This window comes from Neofelis nebulosa, chromosome 18 (assembly GCF_028018385.1).
Source record: "Neofelis nebulosa isolate mNeoNeb1 chromosome 18, mNeoNeb1.pri, whole genome shotgun sequence".
Lineage (NCBI taxonomy): Eukaryota > Metazoa > Chordata > Mammalia > Carnivora > Felidae > Neofelis > Neofelis nebulosa.
In genome coordinates this window covers 10,847,759-10,868,257 of record NC_080799.1, presented here as the reverse complement: position 1 = coordinate 10,868,257, position 20,499 = coordinate 10,847,759, and the positions used below count along the sequence as shown (strand labels likewise).

At 40.7% G+C, this 20,499-nt stretch overlaps 1 protein-coding gene across 6 annotated transcripts in view; it reads right to left on the bottom strand.

Moving 5' to 3' along the window:
- Positions 1-20,499, bottom strand: part of GTF2I (general transcription factor IIi) — a 110,221-nt gene that overhangs the window by 59,988 nt on the left and 29,734 nt on the right. For all 6 annotated transcript variants that reach the window (XM_058710191.1, XM_058710192.1, XM_058710193.1 and 3 more), the window contains exons 3-8: positions 18,716-18,854; positions 14,948-15,082; positions 13,752-13,935; positions 13,329-13,357; positions 8,853-8,907; positions 8,363-8,406 (exon numbers count right to left, since the gene is read on the bottom strand). In XM_058710191.1, coding sequence (XP_058566174.1) covers positions 8,363-8,406; positions 8,853-8,907; positions 13,329-13,357; positions 13,752-13,935; positions 14,948-15,082; positions 18,716-18,854 — 586 coding nt within the window. The remainder of the gene's footprint in view (positions 1-8,362; positions 8,407-8,852; positions 8,908-13,328; positions 13,358-13,751; positions 13,936-14,947; positions 15,083-18,715; positions 18,855-20,499) is intronic.

Sequence of the window (20,499 nt, the reverse complement as noted above, 5' to 3'; positions counted from 1 at the left end):
ATTAGGAAGGTGTGGATTTTTGTGACAAGTTGTTGAAATGTGGACACTATACGTATTTTCTTCCTTGTTGGGAGTGTTTCTTTCTGCAAACACGTGTATCTGGATATACCAACTGTTCTCTCTTCTCCTCTGCATTGTTATTTTACAGAAGTTTTGTTAGGTTTCCTTTGCCACTTAGCCTTTAGAAAAAAAGAATTTTCAAATAGGTTGAGCGTGAATGTGAGACCTAAGTAAGACAGCTCAGGAGAGGACATTAATCAGTCTCCCAGAGAAGGGGACAGGAACTGCTAGAACCCTGGAACTCCTCATTTTGGGGAGAGAGCAAAAGTGGAGGAGTCTGTAGGAAGGGCAGCTACACGCTATGAGACGGAAACAGTTGTCCTTTTGTTCCAAGGAAGCCCAAATATGTAGGGGCGGGTGTGGATGAGCAGCCACAGGGGCAGCAGCCAGTGCGGTCACTGAGCTGCTGTCCCAGTTCCAGACACCCTCCCCGACTCTGCTGAAGCCTGGACCGCAAACCGGTCGGGCTCCTTGCAAAAACTCCCCAGGGAACGCAACAGGGAGGAGGCTGTGAGGCCAGAGATGAGAAAACCAACCCGCGACTTCCTTTCGGCTCCTCGTCTGCGTCTCGTTCCAGTCAGGGTCACTCACTGCTGGCACCCTCCTTCAATCTGACACTTCCCATAGTGAGAGCAAGACCCCCTGGAAAATTCTTCCGACCCTAGCAGGACCAGTTTTCACACGTCGCCTCAGACAGCAGTACATCCCACAGCCTCCCACCTCAGAAGGCAAAATTGAGACTTTAGGGTGGCGGCCAGCTCCTCGAGTCGTTACTCACAGGGCTCCTCAGCTACTCCTTCTAACACAAAGTTAATCATCAGTTAACCTTTACATTAAATTGTCTCCATTCGGGGCGCCTGGGTGGCGCAGTCGGTTAAGCGTCCGACTTCAGCCAGGTCACGATCTCGCGGTCCGTGAGTTCGAGCCCCGCGTCGGGCTCTGGGCTGATGGCTCGGAGCCTGGAGCCTGTTTCCGATTCTGTGTCTCCCTCTCTCTCTGCCCCTCCCCCGTTCATGCTCTGTCTCTCTCTGTCCCAAAAATAAATTAAAAAATGTTGAAAAAAAAATTAAAAAAAAAAAAAAATTGTCTCCATTCAAGAAATACATAAGAAAGAAGTAAGGGGTGCCTGGGTGGCTCGGTCGGTTAAGCCTCCAACTCTTTGGATTTCAGTTCAGGTCACCATCTCACCGTCTGGAGATCAAGTCCTGTATCGTCAGGATCTGCACCGAGCGCGGACCCTGCTTGGGATATTCTCTCTCTCTCTCTCTCTCTCTCTCTCTCTCTGTGCCTCCCACAATCGCACGGGCGCTCTCTCTCTCTCTCTCTCTCAAAATAAATAAATAAACATTAAAAAAATTAAAAATGGAAATATTAAAAGAAATTGCAGGATAAATTAAGAACATAAAGATACAAAGTACAAGGAGAAAAAAGAAACCCCTAGAAGAGCAGTGCTATTATATCCCCAAAAATGGTTAAAGAATTCAGTAAAATACAATCTTTCTCAATTCAGCACGTTTATCTTTAGATACAAACTATTCAGGAGATGACTCTATGAATAAAAGAGAGAATACAATTTGCAAAATGATGATTTAGGTGCAATCAACTAAAAGCTAAACAGAAAACTGACGTTTCCTGTGGCATGAAAAACAACAACAAAAAGCCTTCTGTAAAACAATGCAACAGATTCGAATACTTCCTCCCAATAAAGACATTCAACACTACCACTCTTGCAGATCTCCCCAAAAAACGAACACTCGGCCTGTCTGCACCACACACTAAAGCTGTCCCCGCCCCACGCACACACGCAGGCACAATTAACACAGCTTCCCCTTTCCCCAACTATTCACCCCAAATGCCATTACAGGGCACTGAGCAAGGCAGACAGCGGCACGGGGCGGTTCAGTGCAGCAGGGTGGGCCGGCTGAGTGAGAAGTGTACTCACACGAAGGGCAGGGGAAGTGAGGGCCTTAGGAGACCCAGGCTGATAAGAGGGTAGGCAGGGCTGCGGACAGCCCGACAAGGAACGTCAGAGCGGGAGTCCGGGCAGGACAGTGACGATGAGACATGGGTTAGACAACAGGACATGGGTCAAATGAAGAAAACAGACTAAGGACTCTCATTGGAACAGAGGGATACGGAAAACCCATTGGGATGTTAAGAGAACAGAAGATGTGGGCATGAAAAACTATAGCTGTAAATGCATGTATGTATATATTTTTGTGTACACAAACTCCCCCCACACGAGGATTCCTAAGCTGCGTCCACTGGGAAGCAGTAACCTCCCAATGGCAATGGACGCACCTCCCACCAAGATACTGACATCTTGAGATCATTCTCCTCAGAAAGGACCCGGGGTTTCTTGGAATGGTTGACCCTAGGGCTGGATTAGAGAAAGTGCGAGGAACCTTGACCACCTTGTACTGCAAGAAAGGAAGTTGTGAAAAATTATGGCGAGGGGCGTCTGGGTGGCTCAGTCGATAAAGCATGCAACTCTTTTTTTTTTTTTTTTAAATGTTTATTTATTTATTTTTGAGAGACAGAGAAAGAGAGCACAAGCAGGGGAGGGGCAGAGAGAGAGGGAGACACAGAATCCAAAGCAGGTTCCAGGCTCTGAGCTGTCAGCACAGAGCCAGACCCGGGGCTTGAACCCACAAACTGTGAGATCATGACCTGAGCTGAAGTTGGATGCTTAACCTACTGAGCCCCCCAGGTGCCCCAGGCATGCAATTCTTGATCTTGGGGTTGTGAGTTCCAACACCACGGGTTGGGTGTAGAGATTACTTAAAAAGAAAATCTTAAAGAAATAATAAAATAAAATAAATAGTATGAAATACCAAAGCATCATCTGTAAGAAAGCAACAATTTAAACAGTCATCAAGAATTTTTAAGCCTGTGGCACCTGGGTAGCTCAGTCAGTTGAGCATCCCTTTTGGGCTCAGGTCATGATCTCGTGGTTTGTGAGTTCGAGCCCCGCATCAGGCTATGTGCTGACAGCATGGAGCCTGCTTGGGATTCTGTCTCCTATCTCCCTCTCTCTCTGTGTGCCCTTACCCTGCTCACTCACACACACCCTTTCTTTCTCGCTCTCTCTCAAAAATAAATAAATTAAAAAAAAAAAAAAACTTTTAAATCTGTTTCTCCCTGTTCTTTGCGGAGTATGAGCAGAATGTTTGCCATCTGCTAGCTAAACTTCATCTTTCTTGGATTTTTATCTACATTTCCTTAACTAGACTTAGCATTTTCCCTTGCTTCTATGATCTTTGATCGTTTATTTTTTGGATTAGCTCTTTATAAGTCAAATACAACAAGGTATGTCATTTGTCTTGCAAACAGCCATTCCCTGTGTCTCACATGTGCTTTGACACATTTTGGCTGACCTTGTCATCCTTAATGTTTAATTCTTTCTTAGTCAAACGTATTGCTTAGAAATCACTCAAAGGACTACTAATTTTTTTTCTAAAGGCTTTAATTCTAAACTCTTATTATATCTGGAATTCTTTACAAAGTCACATCAAACTATCGGTATTTTGTTTCCCGTTTTCTAGTTGATTCTCTGGTGTTCTACATTCATAATCACACGTACAAGTCAATGGTGCCCTCCACTTTCTAATCACTTACACCTCATACTTGTACTGGTCTGTACTAGAATTCTGGTAAGAAACTGGTGAAAAGCTGCCTCTCTGTTTTACAAACAATGCTTCTGGTAGTTCACTCTTAAACACAATGATGGAGGGGGTGTCTGACTTCGGCTCAGGTCATGATCTCATGGTCTGGGGGGTTCCAGGCCCACGCAGGGCTCTGCGCTGACGAAGTCTGTCTCCCTCTCTCTCTGCCCCTCCCCCACTCACACTCCGGCTCTGTTTCTCTCTCTCAAAAATACATACACATTAAAAAAAAGTTCAACACAACGATGGGCTGGCATTTACAATTATGTATGACAGCCTGACACATCAGGTTAAGGATTTCCGCTGCCTTTTTATCATCTGCTCAGATGATATATTATTTCTGGTTATTTCAGTAACACGAGAAAGGGAGTTTAGAGATTTTCTAATCTCATCCTTACGTTCCTAAGTGAATTTTAAGTCTGAAATTCACTGCACAAGGTAATTTGTTTTTAAAGATTTTTTTTCTTTTTTTAAGTAATCTTTCTACCTAATGTGGGACTCGAACTTACAAACCTGAGATCAAGAGTGGCACACTGTAACAGCTGAGCCAGCCAGGAGCCCAGGATAATTTTTTAACCAACTTGGGAGGATGGTGAAAGCCCCACAATGACAGGTTCTGCAAGCGTGAATGTGATGTGACAAAACTGACAAACGGCTTCCATCCCCTGCAGGAGATCAGTCTGAAGACGTCACTTTTTAGCAATGATACAAAACTGCATTTTACACAATTGAAACTTTTGGACCCCAGCTACAGCTGACGCTCAGGTTATAGTTCACGTATGTGTTCAATACGAAAAAGCAGGAAATGTCCATTTTTTGTTGCCAATCACCAAAGCTAATCATTAAATATATTCTTCGTAATAATACAATGATCTTTTAAAGCTATGTATTATTTTTTAGAAGATATTTTAAAAAATGGGGGGAGCACCCGGGCGGCTCAGTCAGTTGAGCATCCAACCTCAGCTCAGGTCATGATCTCACAGCTCATGAGTCTGAGCCCCACGCTGGGCTCACTGCTCTCAGCCTGTCAGCACAGGGCCTGCACAGATCCTCTGTCCCTGTCTGCCCCTCCCCCGCTTGTGTTCCCCCCAAAACAAACAAATAAAAAATAATAAAGTTATGTATTATTTTTAAACACAAGGTTGCTGTCATTCATAGAACCAGAGTAACAAAAAATCCTAACAATAAAATTGTCATCAAGTCAGGAAGAGCTGTATGTCTTATGAACAGGCAGAACCACTTGTGCCCTAGAAATGGGACATGGGAAGAAGCAAACGTTAATTGAAATATCCAAGACCATGCTCAGTTCTGAGAGTACTCGAACAATAAAAATCAACTTAAATATATGGTAAAAGTGGGAAAGGGAAAAAAAAAAGTATTGAAGATAGTAAAAAAATTATATCCTCATTTTCCATATGTTAACAGATAATAAAACCAAACCTTAAAACGACAGGAGATAGAGTGTACTATTGGTCTAACACTGGGGGGCATCTGAGTTCAAGGAAACAGAACTGAAGGCACAGAAGTACACCTGGTCACATGCTGTCTGACAGGTGCTGAGGCAATCCAACGAAGAAACGAAGAAACGAGAGCTTTTCAACAGATGCTGGGGCGACAGGGTAGTCCGCACACAAAAGGATGAAATCAGACCCTTCCCTTCCCTTCCAACAAGCACAATGAACTCAAAACAGATCTTAGGCTTAAACATAAGAGTTAAAACTACACAATTCCAGAAAAATGCAGTAAGTGAGAAATTCTTCATGACCTCAAGTTAGACAAAGATTTTAGGTTTCCTAGGGGTAACACCCAAAGTAAAAGTGATTAAAGAAAAATCTGAAAAACTGAACTGCATCAAAATCAAAGCAGTTTTAAGGTTTCAAAGGATACCGGTAAGCAAATGAAAAGAAAAGCCAGAGTAGAAAAATATATTTGCAAAACATTATTTCTAATTTCAAAAATCCAGAATATATAAAAGAACTCTAATAAGTAAGAATTAAAAAAGAAAGAGGAAAAAAAAAGGAGAAAGAAAAAAGAACGAAATCTTGCCATTTGTGACAACATGGATGGACGTAGAGGGTATTATGTTACATGAAATAAGTCAGAAAGACAAATACCGTATGATTTCACTTCTATGTGGAACTAAAAAACAAAACAAATGAGTAACAAAAAACCAACCAGACTCAAATACAGAGAACAAACTGTTGACTGCCATAGCAGAGTTGAATCAGGAGATGGGCAAAATAGGTGAAAAAGATTAAAAGGTACAAACAGTTATAAAATATACACGTCATTGTGATAAAAAGTACAGTATAGGGAATATAGTCAATATTATAATAAGGTTGTATGGTGACAGATGGGGACTATATTGAATAATGTATAGAAGTATCGAATCACTACTTGTACACCCGAAACTAGTAACACTGTATGTCAACTCTACTTCAATAATAAATAAATAGATAACCAAAAAGAAAAAAAAAAACAACATAATTAAAGAACAAGCAAAAGAATTAAAAAGACATTTCATCAAAGGTAATATATGAATAGCTAATGAGCACATCAAATGATGTCCAACATCATTAGGAAAACGCAATTAAATGTGTTCTGTTTGCTTGTTTTTTACTGTTTATTTATTTTTGAGAGAGACAGAGCATGAGTTGGGGGAGAGGGGGGACAGACAGAGAGGGAGACAGAATCCGAAGGAGGCTCCAGGCTCCGAGCTGTCAGCACAGAGCCCGACATGGGGCTCGAACTCACAGACCACGAGATCATGATCTGAGCTGAAGTCAGACGCTCAACCGACTGAGCCACCCAGGCACCCCAGGAAAATGCAATTAAAACCACAATTCTAGGACATTCTGGAAAAAGGAAAATGATGAAGACAGTGAAAAGATCAGTGATGGATGACCAGGTGTTAGAGAAGACAGACGGAAGAACAGGCAGAGGACAGGGGAGTTTTAGAGCAGTAGTACTATTCTGTATACTCTAGTGCGGGATAACATTCATCATACAGTTATCAAAACCCACAGAATGCACAAGACTGAACGCTAATGTAAACTAAGGAGTCTGGGTAATAATGGTTCATCATTTTTAATACCAATGTGACGCGGGATATTAATAGTTTGGGGGGGAGGTATTGCTATGTATGTGTGGGGGTAGAAGATACATGGAAACACTCTCTGTACTTTCGTTCAATTGTCGTGAACCTAATAAAACTGCTCTAAAAATAAAATACCTATTTACAAGTGCACAAACAAAAAAATAAACCCCACACCCATACACAATGAGACACCACTTCATATTCACTAGAACTGCTATACTCAAAAAAGAGAGACAATACCATGTGTTGCCCAAGATATGGAGAAAGTGAAACCTCCAAACACTGCTGCTAAGAACATGCAGCCACTTGGGAAAAGAATTTGCCAGCTGCTTAACTAGTTAGGCACAGAGTTACCATAGGACGAGCAATTCACTCCTGGGTATCTACCCAAGGGAAATGAAGACATTTTTTCTACACGAAGACAAATAGGAGTATTCCTAACCATCCATGTTATTCGAGACAGCCAAAAAATGGAAACAACTCAAATGCCCGCCAAACGGTAAATGGATAAAGAAACGATAGTATATGCATACAATGGAGTAACATTCACGTATGAACCCTACAACTATTGTCGAAGATGACACGGAGTAAAAGAATCAAAATGCAGAACACCACATATTGTATGATTCCATTCATAGGAAATGTCCAGCTAAGCCTACAAAACCCAAAAAGTAGACTAATGGTGGGAACAGGGCTTCTATTTGGGCACCAGCTTTCCATTTAGGATGACAGAAATGTTCCAAAATTAGACTGTGGCAATAACTGCAAAACTCTATAGATGTACTCAACACCACTGAATCTTATACTTTAGGGCAGGTGAATTCAATGGCACGTAAACTGTATCTCAATAAAGCTATCCAAAACTATCTATATAGAATAACACTAAAAGCATGACATTTAAAAATAAGGAATTCAGGGGTGCCTGGGTGGCTCAGCTGGTTAAACACATGACTTAGGCTCAGGTCCTGAGCTCAAGCCTCACATCAAGCTCCCTCTTGTCAGCACAGAGCCTGCTTTGGATCCTCTGTCTGCCTCCCTCTTTCTGCCCCTCTCCCCCACTCATGCTCACCCTCCTTCTAAAATAAATAAATGTTAAAAAATAAAATAAAATAAGGAACTCAACACTCAAACCAGCTTAGAGTTAAAAGCAGTCTCCTTGGAGGGCAGAAACAAGAGTGCAGGGGAGAAGGGACAGTAAGAGGACATTTGATGGGTTTGTATAAAAAGCACTGTAGAACCAGCTGACATTTTACACTATTATTCCTATATAACTGGGGGGGAAAACCTAATAATAAATTTTGTTTACAAATGGGTAATTAGCAACAAACTTCTGGGTAACACTTAGTAACTCAACTTTTTAGGTGTTAAGCATAATATGTCTAACACTTAAGAAATCATGTCACCGGTGGAATAAATTTGTTTTGTCTGCTTCTCATCAAAGCATTATCGGAAATAATGCGTCAAAATACAACCTTCTAAGTTAAGGGAAAGGTTTCCTTACTTAAATTTCATAGAGGACTCTAAAAGCACAAGTACATACCAGAATCTTCCGTGGGCTCAGTTTTCACTTTGATGGGGCCACAGCTGAAAAGAAAAGAAGGCAGGATAAAGCAGTGCGCAGGTGTGGGCGGCCACACAGCAGTCAGGTCCTCACGTGACCAAGCTCAACGCAAACCTGACTTAACTTTAAATGTACGTATTTATTTCTTTGCATATATAACTTGTCAACTGAATTTAGTACTTTAATCCCAATCAATTTTTGGGTACAACAGTATAATAGTAACTTGCAAATTCCACTGTACTACAAGGCCCTCCTATTCCCCATGTAGTTATCAATCTATCACATTAGCTTCCCCCAGGAAGTACTTAGTCAGAAACTGCATTTTCATAGGACCCCAAATCAATCAGCTGAATATAAAACATCAAGATATGTGATATGGTCCTTTTTAATATTCTACTACCTCAAATTCCTAAAGACTAAAAACCGCTATGGCATGGAAGTTTATTTGTACTGATGAACTATGTTTTACCTTCCACCTGGAGATAGCATTGACCTTTCAGCGTCTGTTACCATCACACGACCACCTATGTACAAAAAAAAAAAGAAAAGAAAAATGAGATTCAGGTTTTTCGCACACTTTCAATATGACTAACATTTCCAAAGGTCCTGAGCAGACAGTAGGGGAGGAGGGGCGCCCACAGCTCTGGATCAAGCTGGAGGGAGTACCCGGTGACTCCACACAACAGTGTCCTTTGTCCTCCCCTGTAAGGAAAGGAAGTGGGGTGACAATCCTGACGGCGTTCGTCCCCTCACCGGCCAGCACCCTCCCCGACTTAAGGAAAAAGCTCCTATTTTTACCGATGCAATAAAGAAAAGCAATGTACTATTACCCTGCCAATGTAGAAGAAGCCTCTACTGATGCAGGAGTGCTGACAGAAAGTTCTATCATGACTGCATCTGGCTCACGAGGACTGGAAAGCTGTGACTGGCTAACAGGTACAGGGTTTTTATTTGGGGGTGACGAGAATGTTCTGGAATTACATGCTGGTGACGGTGTCCATCTTGTAAAGATACTAAGACCCATGGAAGCATACACCTTACAACCCTGAATGTTACATATCCTAAAAAAGCATGCATTTTATGTTTGAAAAACATAAAAAGGAAACAAGAGAGATGGATGCCACCGCATGTTGATGAAAAAGTCGAGTAACTGGAGTGCTCTCACTTCTGGCGGGAAAGGCCAGTGGAGTAAATCATGCTGAAAACCAGTTTGGTGCTTTCCTAAAAAATTAAATACATAACCACCATTTGCCACTCCAAATTTAGGTATTTACTGAAACGTATGCTCGTATAAAGACGTGCCTTCAAACATTCACAGCAGCTTTCTTTATAATTAAGGCCAAGATATGGAAACTCAAATTTTCATGGGCAAGTGAATGAGTAAACAAATTGTGGTGTAGCTATACATTGGAATACTAATCAGTAAAATAATGAACTACTGATAGAAAGAATAAGGATCAATCTTAAAATAAAAAGCAAAACGAGAGACGCCGAGGGGGTTCAGTCAGTAAGCATCCAACTCTTGTTTGCAGCTCAGGACATGATCTCACAGGGGTCGTGAGGTCGAACCCTGCATTGGGCTCTGTGCTGTAGCAGGGAGCCTGCTTGGGATAGTGTGTCTGTCTCTCTCTCTCTCTCTCCCTCTCCCTCTCCCTCCCTCCCTCCCTCTCTCCCCCATTGCCTCCCGTGCTCACACTTGCTCTCTCTAAAAATAAATAAACACTAAAAAAAAAAAGGAAAACCAAGAAAGTACCTATTATGATTCCATTTATACTTAAAAATCTAGAAAAGCCAGGGGCGCCTGGGCGGCTCAGTGGGTTGAGCATCCAACTTTGGCTCAGGTCATGATCTCACAGTTCGTGGGTTCGAGTCCCATGTCGGGCTCTGTGCTGACAGCATGGAGCCTGCTTGGGATTCTCCTTCCCTCTCTCTCCCTCTGCCCCTCCCCCGCTCATGTGCCTGTTCCCTCTCAAAATAAATAATTTAAAAAATCTGGAAAATACAATCCCATTACAATCTCAACTTTCTAATTACTTTGCAAGTTGGTATGATAAAAAAGTTGGTATACAAACCCACCTGCTTGCACCACTCAGTATAAAACATCCTATAGAAACATAGTTTAGGGGCACCTGGGTGGCTCAGTTGGTTAAGTGTCTGATCTAACTTCAGCTCAGGTCATGATCTCACAGTTCATGAGTTCGAGCCCCACGTCAGGCTCTGTGCTGACAGCTCAGAGCCTGGAGCCTGTTTCGGATTCTGTGTCTCCCTCTCTCTCTGCACACCTCCCCTACTCACACTCTAGCTCTCTCTCAAAAATAAACATTAAAAAAATTTTTTTTAAAGAAACATAATTTAATTAACAACCAGACCCCAATGTTTCAAAAGAAGTTTCTAAAACAGAAGACTTCAAAAAATACAAGTGGCAGATTAAAACTAATCTAGAACACTTCAGGGAGAAAAATATCAAGAAAAAAGTCGAAGCTTTAATTGAAGAAAGACAATAAATCTTTTCTCTCTCAATCTTAAGAGGGACATCTACAAAAACCCCACAGCTAACAAATGGCAAAAGCCTGAATGTCCTCCTCCTAATGTGGACAGGGCGATGTCTGTTATGGCCACTTCCATTTGATACCGTATTGGACATTCTTGCTAGAAGCACAAGATCAAGAAATAAAAAGCACTCAGACTGCAAAGATGTAAACCGTCCTGATTCACACACAACAAGACCCACTATGCAGAAAGCCAAGAAACAGGCAGAAGAAACAAAAATGCCAGAAATTCTGGGGAGAAAGGTCAGTCTTTTCAACAAACCGCTGGAACAACTGGACAGCCACGGGCACAAAAGCTGAATTTACACCCTTACCATGCGCCATAATAAAAAATTAGCTCAAAACTAACCGCAGGGGCACCTGGGTGGCTCAGTCAGCTAAGTATCAGACCCTTGATTTCAGCTCAGATCGTGACCTCAGTTTGTGAGGGTGGGCCTGCCATCGGGCTCTGTGCTAACACGGAGCCTGCTTGGGATTCTCTCGCTCCCGCTCTCTCTGGCCTCCTACCCACACTGAGTGCACTCACTCTCTCTCAAATAAACATTAAAAAAGAAAACAAGAAAACACAAAACTGACCTAAATGTAACAACTAAATGTAACAACACAGGCTATAAAAGTGACAGAAAAAAACCACGACACATCTTCACAACGTTGTGTTAGGCAACAATCTTATATACAAGATCAGAAGCACAAGTGATAAAATAAATTGGGCTTTGCAAAAATTAAAAACTTTTGTTCCTCACAGGACACTGTCAAAAGACAACTTGTCAAACCGGAGAAAATCTTTGTATCGAAAATATGTAAGAACTCTTACAACTCAATAATAAAAACACAAACAACTTTGTGGAAAGGACCCGAACAGACCTTACTCCAAGGAATATACAGAATGGTCAATAAGCACATGAAAAGATATGCAACATTATTAGCAATTCGGGCTATCCCAATCAAAACCACAATGAGACCACTTCACACCCATGAGGATGGTTAAGAACACAAAGTCACTAACAAGTGTTGACAGGGACGCGGACAAACTGGAACTCTCAGACAGTGCTAGCAGGAACACAAATGGTGCAGGCACGGTGGAGAGCAGTGTGGCAGTTTTTTTAAAGCTAAATGCAAAATCAGTCTATGACCCAGCCATTCTACTCGTAGGTATATATCTCTAAGAGAAATTAGAGTACATGTCCAGACAAAAACTTGTTCAAGTATGTTCACCGTAGTAACAGCCAAGTGGAATCTACTAATCTAAAGCTCTACCAACCCGTGACTGGATAAACAAGTGGTATCTTCATCCATAGGGATACTTAGCATTCAGCAAGAAAAAGGAAATAACTACTGATATACCCAACGATCTGGATGAGCCTCAACTGAATTATGCTGAGTGAAAAAAGATAATCTCAAGAGGTTACATTCTGTAGATCTAATTTATGTAACATTCATGAAGTAACAGAGAAGAAGATAAAAATATTCTAAAATTAGATTGTGACAATGACTGTAAACTTTTTAAACTTTATCACTGTAAATTTACCAAAGCCCACTGAATTGGATGCTTTGAACAGGCGAATTTTATGGCATGCCAATTATACCTCAACAAAGCTTCTAATAACTTAATCTTTTCATCATGGTAAGAATGAAACAAAGGTTACTTAACAAAAAATAAAATATATTGGGTGTGTATATATTATTTTGTCCTTTCTTCCTTGTACTGGTTAAGAGGTCGCCAATGATAATGGTCATTTATTTCCAAAAGTCTCAAACAAACCTGCCTCCAAAGGGCACCAGTCTCCTAAAAATCACTTTGCCCTTCAAATGCAATGGATTAACCTTCCCCAAAGGAAGTTCTATTGAAATCCTCCTCGCTCTTCAAGGACCCATCTTAATGCCCTCTCCAACTCGAAAGCCTTCCTGGGCTATCAACAAATCCTTCTTACAGCAAACTTGCAAAGCATTTTCTTTAGCTATCCCTACACTGTGCAGCTATGCTCTTGATGGAGTGACTTTATGGGCTTTTTATCTCTTTCCATTAAAGCTCAAAAGCTTTAATGCTTATGCACAGTTGTGTATCCCATCCCCACCCAATCTTATGCTCACTAATTCTGTGCCTGATAAATGAACACTAGATAAATTAAGCCATCCTCTTAATTCTGGCTAATGATGGCAGATCCAGTCTATGATTGAACATACTGCCCACAATAAAACCTTGACTATGTCATTAAAAAAGTAGCAAAGCAAGTCTCTACTTTTTCAGCTCAGTGACCTTTCATTGGTTTATATATAACACCCCACTCCAAAAGGTCTTATGTCATATTCTCAAAGAAAAAAGAAATAAGTAAAACGTGTTAAATTTGGCCCAAAAGACAGTTTAGGAAGTATGACTAAGCAAAATAATCACTCACCTAGGTGCTTCTTTGGCTCCAGGAAAGGTCTGTATTAAAACAAAACAAAAAACTATACGTGAATACACAAAATTATTGTAAACCATAAATTTAAATGACTTCTACAGTAAACAAGAGTTTTTAAAACATATGGGGTGCCTGGGTGGCTCAGTCAGTTAAACATCTGACTGCAGCTCAGGTCATGATCTCACAGTCCATGGGTTCAAGCCCTGCATCAAACTCTCTGCTGTCAGCGCAGACTCCGCTTCAGATCCTCTGTCCCCGCCCCCCCTTTGCCCCTCCCCACTCATGGACACGCGCGTGCTCGCTCTCTCTCGCTCTCAAAAATAAAGAATTAAAAAAAAAATTTAATATATTAAAATAAGGTGAATATTCAACTTTATATGAATAAACTCTTAATGGGCAAGGGAGAAAGTACTTCACCTCTTAATAATAAATGAAATTCCTGCTTTGTTCTCTAAAATCCATTTCAAGGTGGCAAGATCATAGTTCTCGGGGTGTTTAAAGGCAACTCCTTCCGGAAGCCCCTGCACAACCACAGCTGACTGATCTCGTAACATCTTCTCATATGGAACAGGAACCACTGTTGATTTGCCTAAAGCTTTCCCTGGGGGTGAGGGGCAGGGGTGAGGCAGAAAGAAGTAAACATCATTCAATGTTAAGATTAAAAAACAAAACCATCATTAGTTTATCATGGCTTCACAAATGGCATTCATACTGTTTTGTAATATCTGACTTCAAAATATCAAGAGGGCCCTATTCCCATGTTAGAATTTCTAAGCCTGAAACATATCCACAAGAGCAAAATAAAAAGTATATAAAATATTTATATAAAACCTACACAAAATGAAAAGAACAATAGCTCATTTCTTCCACTATTGTCTTTCTTTACAATGGCCTTGCGTTGTTATAACATGATCTTTTCATATCCAATTCAGCATCAGAACATGGAAGCCTGACAAATCCAACTGTTAAAAATATCCGGCGATGTTTTGCCAATATTCTCATCAAAAACTTATTACATAAATACGATCGCCATTCACAACGAAGTGTGTTCTAGCATTTTTGTGTGCGGCCATCAGGCAGTAAGCCCAGAGATGCTAGAAACCCCATTCCCCAGAGATGAATTTTACCTACGGCCTCACAGTGGAACTGGTATCCTCACCCTCTGACTGTTTTTCTTAAGAGCTTTGTTTGCCGTGTGATTAGGTTAACAAAAAAGGGGGGGATCGGTGAGATCAGCACATAAGTCAAAAACCAACAGGTCTCTGGGTGATTATGAGGTGTTAATGTAGGTTCTCTGGTGGGGGGCAGCTATGCATGTATTGAGCCAGGGGCTACACAGTAAATCTACCTTCCTTTTCATTTTCCTATAAACCTAAAACTGCTCTTGAAAAGAAGAAAAAGAAAACAAAAAACCCTACCCCACAGCTCTAACAGGTGCATTTGCTTATTTCTGGGTTCTAGTTTGAACCAGAACTAGAAAGTGAGATCATTCCTGATGTTACCCCAAGAGGTCTGGGCAGTCTGTCAAGGTGTGCTGTACGAGTGTTAAAGCAGTTACACCATCTACCCTTTACATAATGTCTCTTTTAGAAAACGCAAGTGTAGAACCTTACCATAGCAAAAGCAGAAATAGTCCTCAACTGTTTTCCTGAGCGTTTCAATCTCTACAGCATCTACACTCATCCGATTTGCTGGGGTTGTAGATTTCATCTTATGCATCTCTGCAGCCTTTTCCTCTTCTTCAACACCTGTAAAGCAATTAATGACATAAAAGGCTCATCTCCACTACCTTAATACCTGGCTTTCAGTAGGAGTATTTTGTCCTAGGGGTACCTGGGTGGCTCGGTCAGTTGAATGTTGGACTTTTGGTTGGACTTTTGGTCTCGGCTCAGGTCATTATCCCACGATTCAGGAGATTGAGCCCTCGAGCTCTGCACACACAGCATGGAGCCCGCTTGGCATCCTGGCTCGCTCGCGCGCTCGCTCGCTCGCTCTCTCTCTCTCCCCTCTCCCTCTCTCAAAAATAAATAAACTTAAAATTTTTTTAAAAAGAGTATTTTTTTCCTATATTCTTTGTTTCTCGCTTTATTTTATTTTTGTCAAACTTTTAAATTCTAGCTAGTTAACATACAGTGCAATGTTGGTTTCAGGTGTTTTTTTTCTATATTCTAATATTTATGATTTGTTATAAAAAGACAGACGGGGCGCCTGGGTGGCGCAGTCGGTTAAGCGTCCGACTTCAGCCAGGTCACGATCTCGCGGTCCGTGAGTTCGAGCCCCGCGTCAGGCTCCGGGCTGATGGCTCAGAGCCTGGAGCCGGTTTCCGATTCTGTGTCTCCCTCTCTCTCTGCCCCTCCCCCGTTCATGCTATGTCTCTCTCTGTCCCAAAAATAAATAAAAAACGTTGAAAAAAAAAATTTAAAAAAAAAAAAAAAAAAAAGACAGAAAAAAAGGGATGAGGGGGAATTTAAAAATAATTAAGCTTGGCTGGCTTAGTCAGTGGAGTGTGCGACTCTTGGATCTTTTGGGCTGGTGAGTTTGAACCCCATGCTGGGCACAGGGCTTACCTGACAGATAAATATAATTTTTTAAGCTTTAAAAATAAAAACATAAGACATAAATGGCTTGAATAAAAATAGTAAGAAATGATCATCATCTCTGAAATAAGTGTTGCTATAACTAAAAATTCTGTAAAGTAAAAATTAACTACTAGTAGTTTTAAAAAAGACACGTCTTGGGGTGCCTGGGTGGCTTAGTTGGTTAAGCGTCCGACTTCAGCTCAGGTCATGATCTCACGGTCCGTGAGTTCGAGCCCCGCGTCGGGCTCTGTGCTTACAGCTCAGAGCCTGGAGCCTGTTTCAGATTCTGTGTCTCCCTCTCTCTCTGCCCCTCCCCTATTCACGTTCTGTCTCTCTCTGTCTCAAAAATAAATAAACATTAAAAAAAAATTAATAAAATAAAATAAAAAAGACACGTCTTTAGAGTAATTTATCAGCTACAAACTTGAATATGAGATTATCACCACCACAAAACACAGTCCAGGTTGGAAAAGTCTAACACATAACCACCTGTGTGTGGCTAATGAACACCTGAAATGTACCAGTCCAAACTAAGATGTGCTGTAAGTTTGCAATACATACTAGATTTTGAAAACTTAGTACAAAAAAAGAGTACGCAAAATATCCCAGTCACAATTTTTAAGTTGATCACATGTTGAATGATAATGTTTTAAATAGACTGGGTTAAACTATAACCAGTAAATAAATTTCCCTTGTTTCTCTTTCTTATGAATGTCGTAACTAAAAAATTTCAAATTCTAGGAATGATTCGCATCATATTATTTCTCCTGGATAGTGCTTTTCCAGCCCCTGGGAAAGACAAGTCTCCCCCAAGAATTTCTAAAACTGACTCATAAACCTACTGATTAGGTTACAGAAGACCACTATTGATCCTTATCTGCAAAATAGATTCTATAAACAAATATTATGCACTTAAGAATTACATCCGAAGATTATTCTCTGGAGCACTGAATTATTGGTAACAAAAAGTAAGTATGAACACTAATAGGCAGGGACTACAGTTTGCAACTGAGGATGAGTCCCCCTAATGCTTAGCTCCAACCACTGGAGAACCACATAAGCAAGGCAGTGTAGGGAACGGGAATATAAACACAGCTGCCAGGGGGATTATAGTATTCATGGGACAGATGGCAGCTGATACACACATAATCAAAACATTATTACTATAAACTTAAACACACAAACATAATCGAAGCCTTAAAATTCTCAAAATGATCAGAAATAATGAAAAAAAAATTTTAATGAAATTATACTGCCATAAAGCTTATAAAGATTATAGTGGGGGTGGAGGGAGGCATGCAGTGGAGAGAAGATATTTTTTTTAAAAGGACTAAAAATACAATTGACAACTGAAATTAATAAATTAAGAAAACTAATTTTATTCACCCATGATCCACTCAATTTATCATGAATTGGATCTAACTAGATAATGGAAATTTAAGTTTGGCACTTAAAGATATATACTTAGGAGGGGCACCTGGGTGGCTCAGTCGGTTAGGCAGCCGACTTCAGTTCAGGTCATGGTCTCCCAGTTGAGTTTGAGCCCTGCATCAGGCTCTGCGCTGACAGCTCAGAGCCTGGAACCTGCTTCGGATTCTGTGTCACCCTCCCTCTCTGCCCCTCCCCTGCTCACAGCCTGTCTCTGTCTCTCAAAAATGAATAAACATTTAAAAAAAAAAAAAGGATATATACGTATATTAAATGCCTATAAACAGACATCCCCACCATTTTGTTCCCTTTCCATGTTGAAGTAGAAGCTATATCATTGAGTCAACATAAAACCTGTGGACAGCGTTAGGTTAAACACAGATACAAAAGGGGTGCCTGGTGGCTCAGTCAGTTAAGTGTACAACTTCAGGTCAGGTCATGATTTCACCGCTCGTGAGTTCAAGCCCCGCATAGGGCTCTGCTGGCAGCTCAGAGCCTGAAGCCTGTTTCCAGTTTTGTGTCTCCCTCTCTCCCTGTCCTTCTCCCACTCACGCTCTGTCTCTTTTCTCTCAAAAATAAATAAATGTTAAAAAATATATATATTAAAAAAAAACAAAAACAGGGGCGCCTGGGTGGCTCAGTCGGTTAAACGTCCGACTTCAGCTCAGGTCATGATCTCGCGGTCCGTGAGTTCGAGCCCCACATCGGGCTCTGTGCTGACAGCTCAGAGCCTGGAGCCTGTTTCAGATTCTGTGTCTCCCTCTCTCTCTGACCCTCCCCCATTCATGCTCTGTCTCTCTCGGTCTCAAAAATAAATAAACATTAAAAAAAATTTTAAAAACAAAAACACAACACAGATACAGAAACTGTGGGTCTGTGAAAGGCCATAGGTATTAACATCTTACGGCACATTTCTCTACTGCATTTGTGCCAGTATCTAGTAAGTTCTCACCAACTGGATGAACTCCCAACTGGAGGATCCCAAAACTCACTGAGGACTCTGACCAGTTGGTTCCACTAAGAGAATCAGAGACCTAACTTTGCATTGTGCTTACACGAATTTAATGCACACTGAAAGACTTGTTTTGAACACACCAATATCTATCAAGAAAATAAATGTTATTTAAATAAGAACCTTAAATCAATTCAAAATTTCTCTACCTTCTCTCTTTGTGCCACTAATCCAAAGTAATGCCGAGAAAGGAACACAGAACAGTACACATTCACCATTTTTCTTACACTCTTCAGTAAAATTTACCCTTATATATTACCATGCCTGTGATTCATTTGGAGCATGTCTCTGTAGACATTTTAGAACATCCTTTTAGTATAAATGTCATTCTGCTTTAGGCATAATAAAAATATAATACTTACAATATTTTACAAAATCTTTCTGAAAATCCTTTCTGGTGTTGACAAAAGCACGTCCTCTCTCGGTTCCAACGACAAACACATCTGTTTCATACACTGCGATACAGGCCACTTCTGCCTTGGACTTGGCCAATTCTTTACACTGAAATACAAATAAGCAAACCTTATGTTACATACAGGTGTTTAAAAGTACTATTTCTGTTGGATGAATAAAACATCTCACTTCAACTCTTACTACAGAATCTGGAATTAGATGAAGTTCCTAGTTTCTGGCTTAGATAATCACATAAAGAAGAGAGTCACCATTTTTTACAAGTAGCTCTCTTTCTACATAGTTTTGAACCCCAATTTTAAACAGGAGAAAGCAGAATTTTTAAGAAAACAAGGCAGAAATCCCTTGCAATCTGTTACAGGCCAAATCCCCGTGAAACAGACTCAGATTTGCACACGGGCTTACTGGTGGGTACTCTCAATAGCAACACCCGTGAGACGTGAGGGGCACCGAACTCGGCACAGGCACAGGGAGAGCTGATCACTGGTGCAGCTGCATCAGGGGAGCTCCAGAGCTGGGATGCTCCCCCCCAAAGAAAGGGGAGACCTTGGGCAGGGGAGCCTCGAATGCTCACAGCAGCTGGGGGAATTAGTGCCATCAGTCCTAAAGGGAAGTTGAAGCCACATCACAACATCTACCACATAATCCCAACTCCACAAGTATCTCTGTATGAATATACACAATGGGAATCGTGTTGGGCGAGTATATTTTTACTAAGTAGGGCTTCTCCTAAGTATATTCCTATGTGATTAAAAGTTCTTAAAAATCTTAAAAACTTCTAGAACATTCCATTTTATGGATGTACAATAATTCATTTAGTACTAATATTATTGGAAATATCGGCGATTCTAAGTATCATTCCTTAAAATAACACTGAAATAATAATCCGGGGACAAAATAGAAACAAGAGTCAAAAAACTTTCGACTCTGAAAGCAAATACTTTTAAGGTTCTCAAAACCTACTGCAGACTAAGAAGGTTCTATCAGTTTACGCTCCCATCTGAGCTTCTACAAGAGCGAACTCACAAAAATCTCAAAAATGATACAGTGTAACATTTCAAGAAACATTTTACAAGGGTATCTTAGTATAATCAATAATCCACTAATTAGCTAGTATCAAAATTAAAGAGTATTGTACCTTAGATATTTTTCTATAAATTAACATATACTCTGCTTATTCTTCTATGTTAGTAGTCTGTTTCCCTACTGATGCACAAAAGTACCTCACTTATTTTAGGCACAGAAAAGCTGTTTATGAAATTAAATATACAATTATATATTTTTTCTTCTGGTTTTTAAAATTTGCCCTGATATATTATTTTTTTTACTCATCTAGAATTTCAACTTGGTACATAATAAACACTTGAAGTTTTTTGGGTTTTCTTTTGGTTTTTGTTGTTGATTTGTTTTGTTTGGACCAAATACTTTATGTTCTCAGTATCAGTATCATTTGTTGCAAACCACAGCTTTCCTCTATTTGGTTTTTATTTACACAAGGACCATTCTCTAATTTCTTAAATAAAAATGATTTGCATAATACTGCTCTACAACATTATCATGTATAATTTTAAAACTACTGAGGGGGCGCCTGGGTGGCGCAGTCGGTTAAGCGTCCGACTTCAGCCAGGTCACGATCTCGCGGTCCGTGAGTTCGAGCCCCGCGTCAGGCTCTGGGCTGATGGCTCGGAGCCTGGAGCCTGTTTCCGATTCTGTGTCTCCCTCTCTCTCTGCCCCT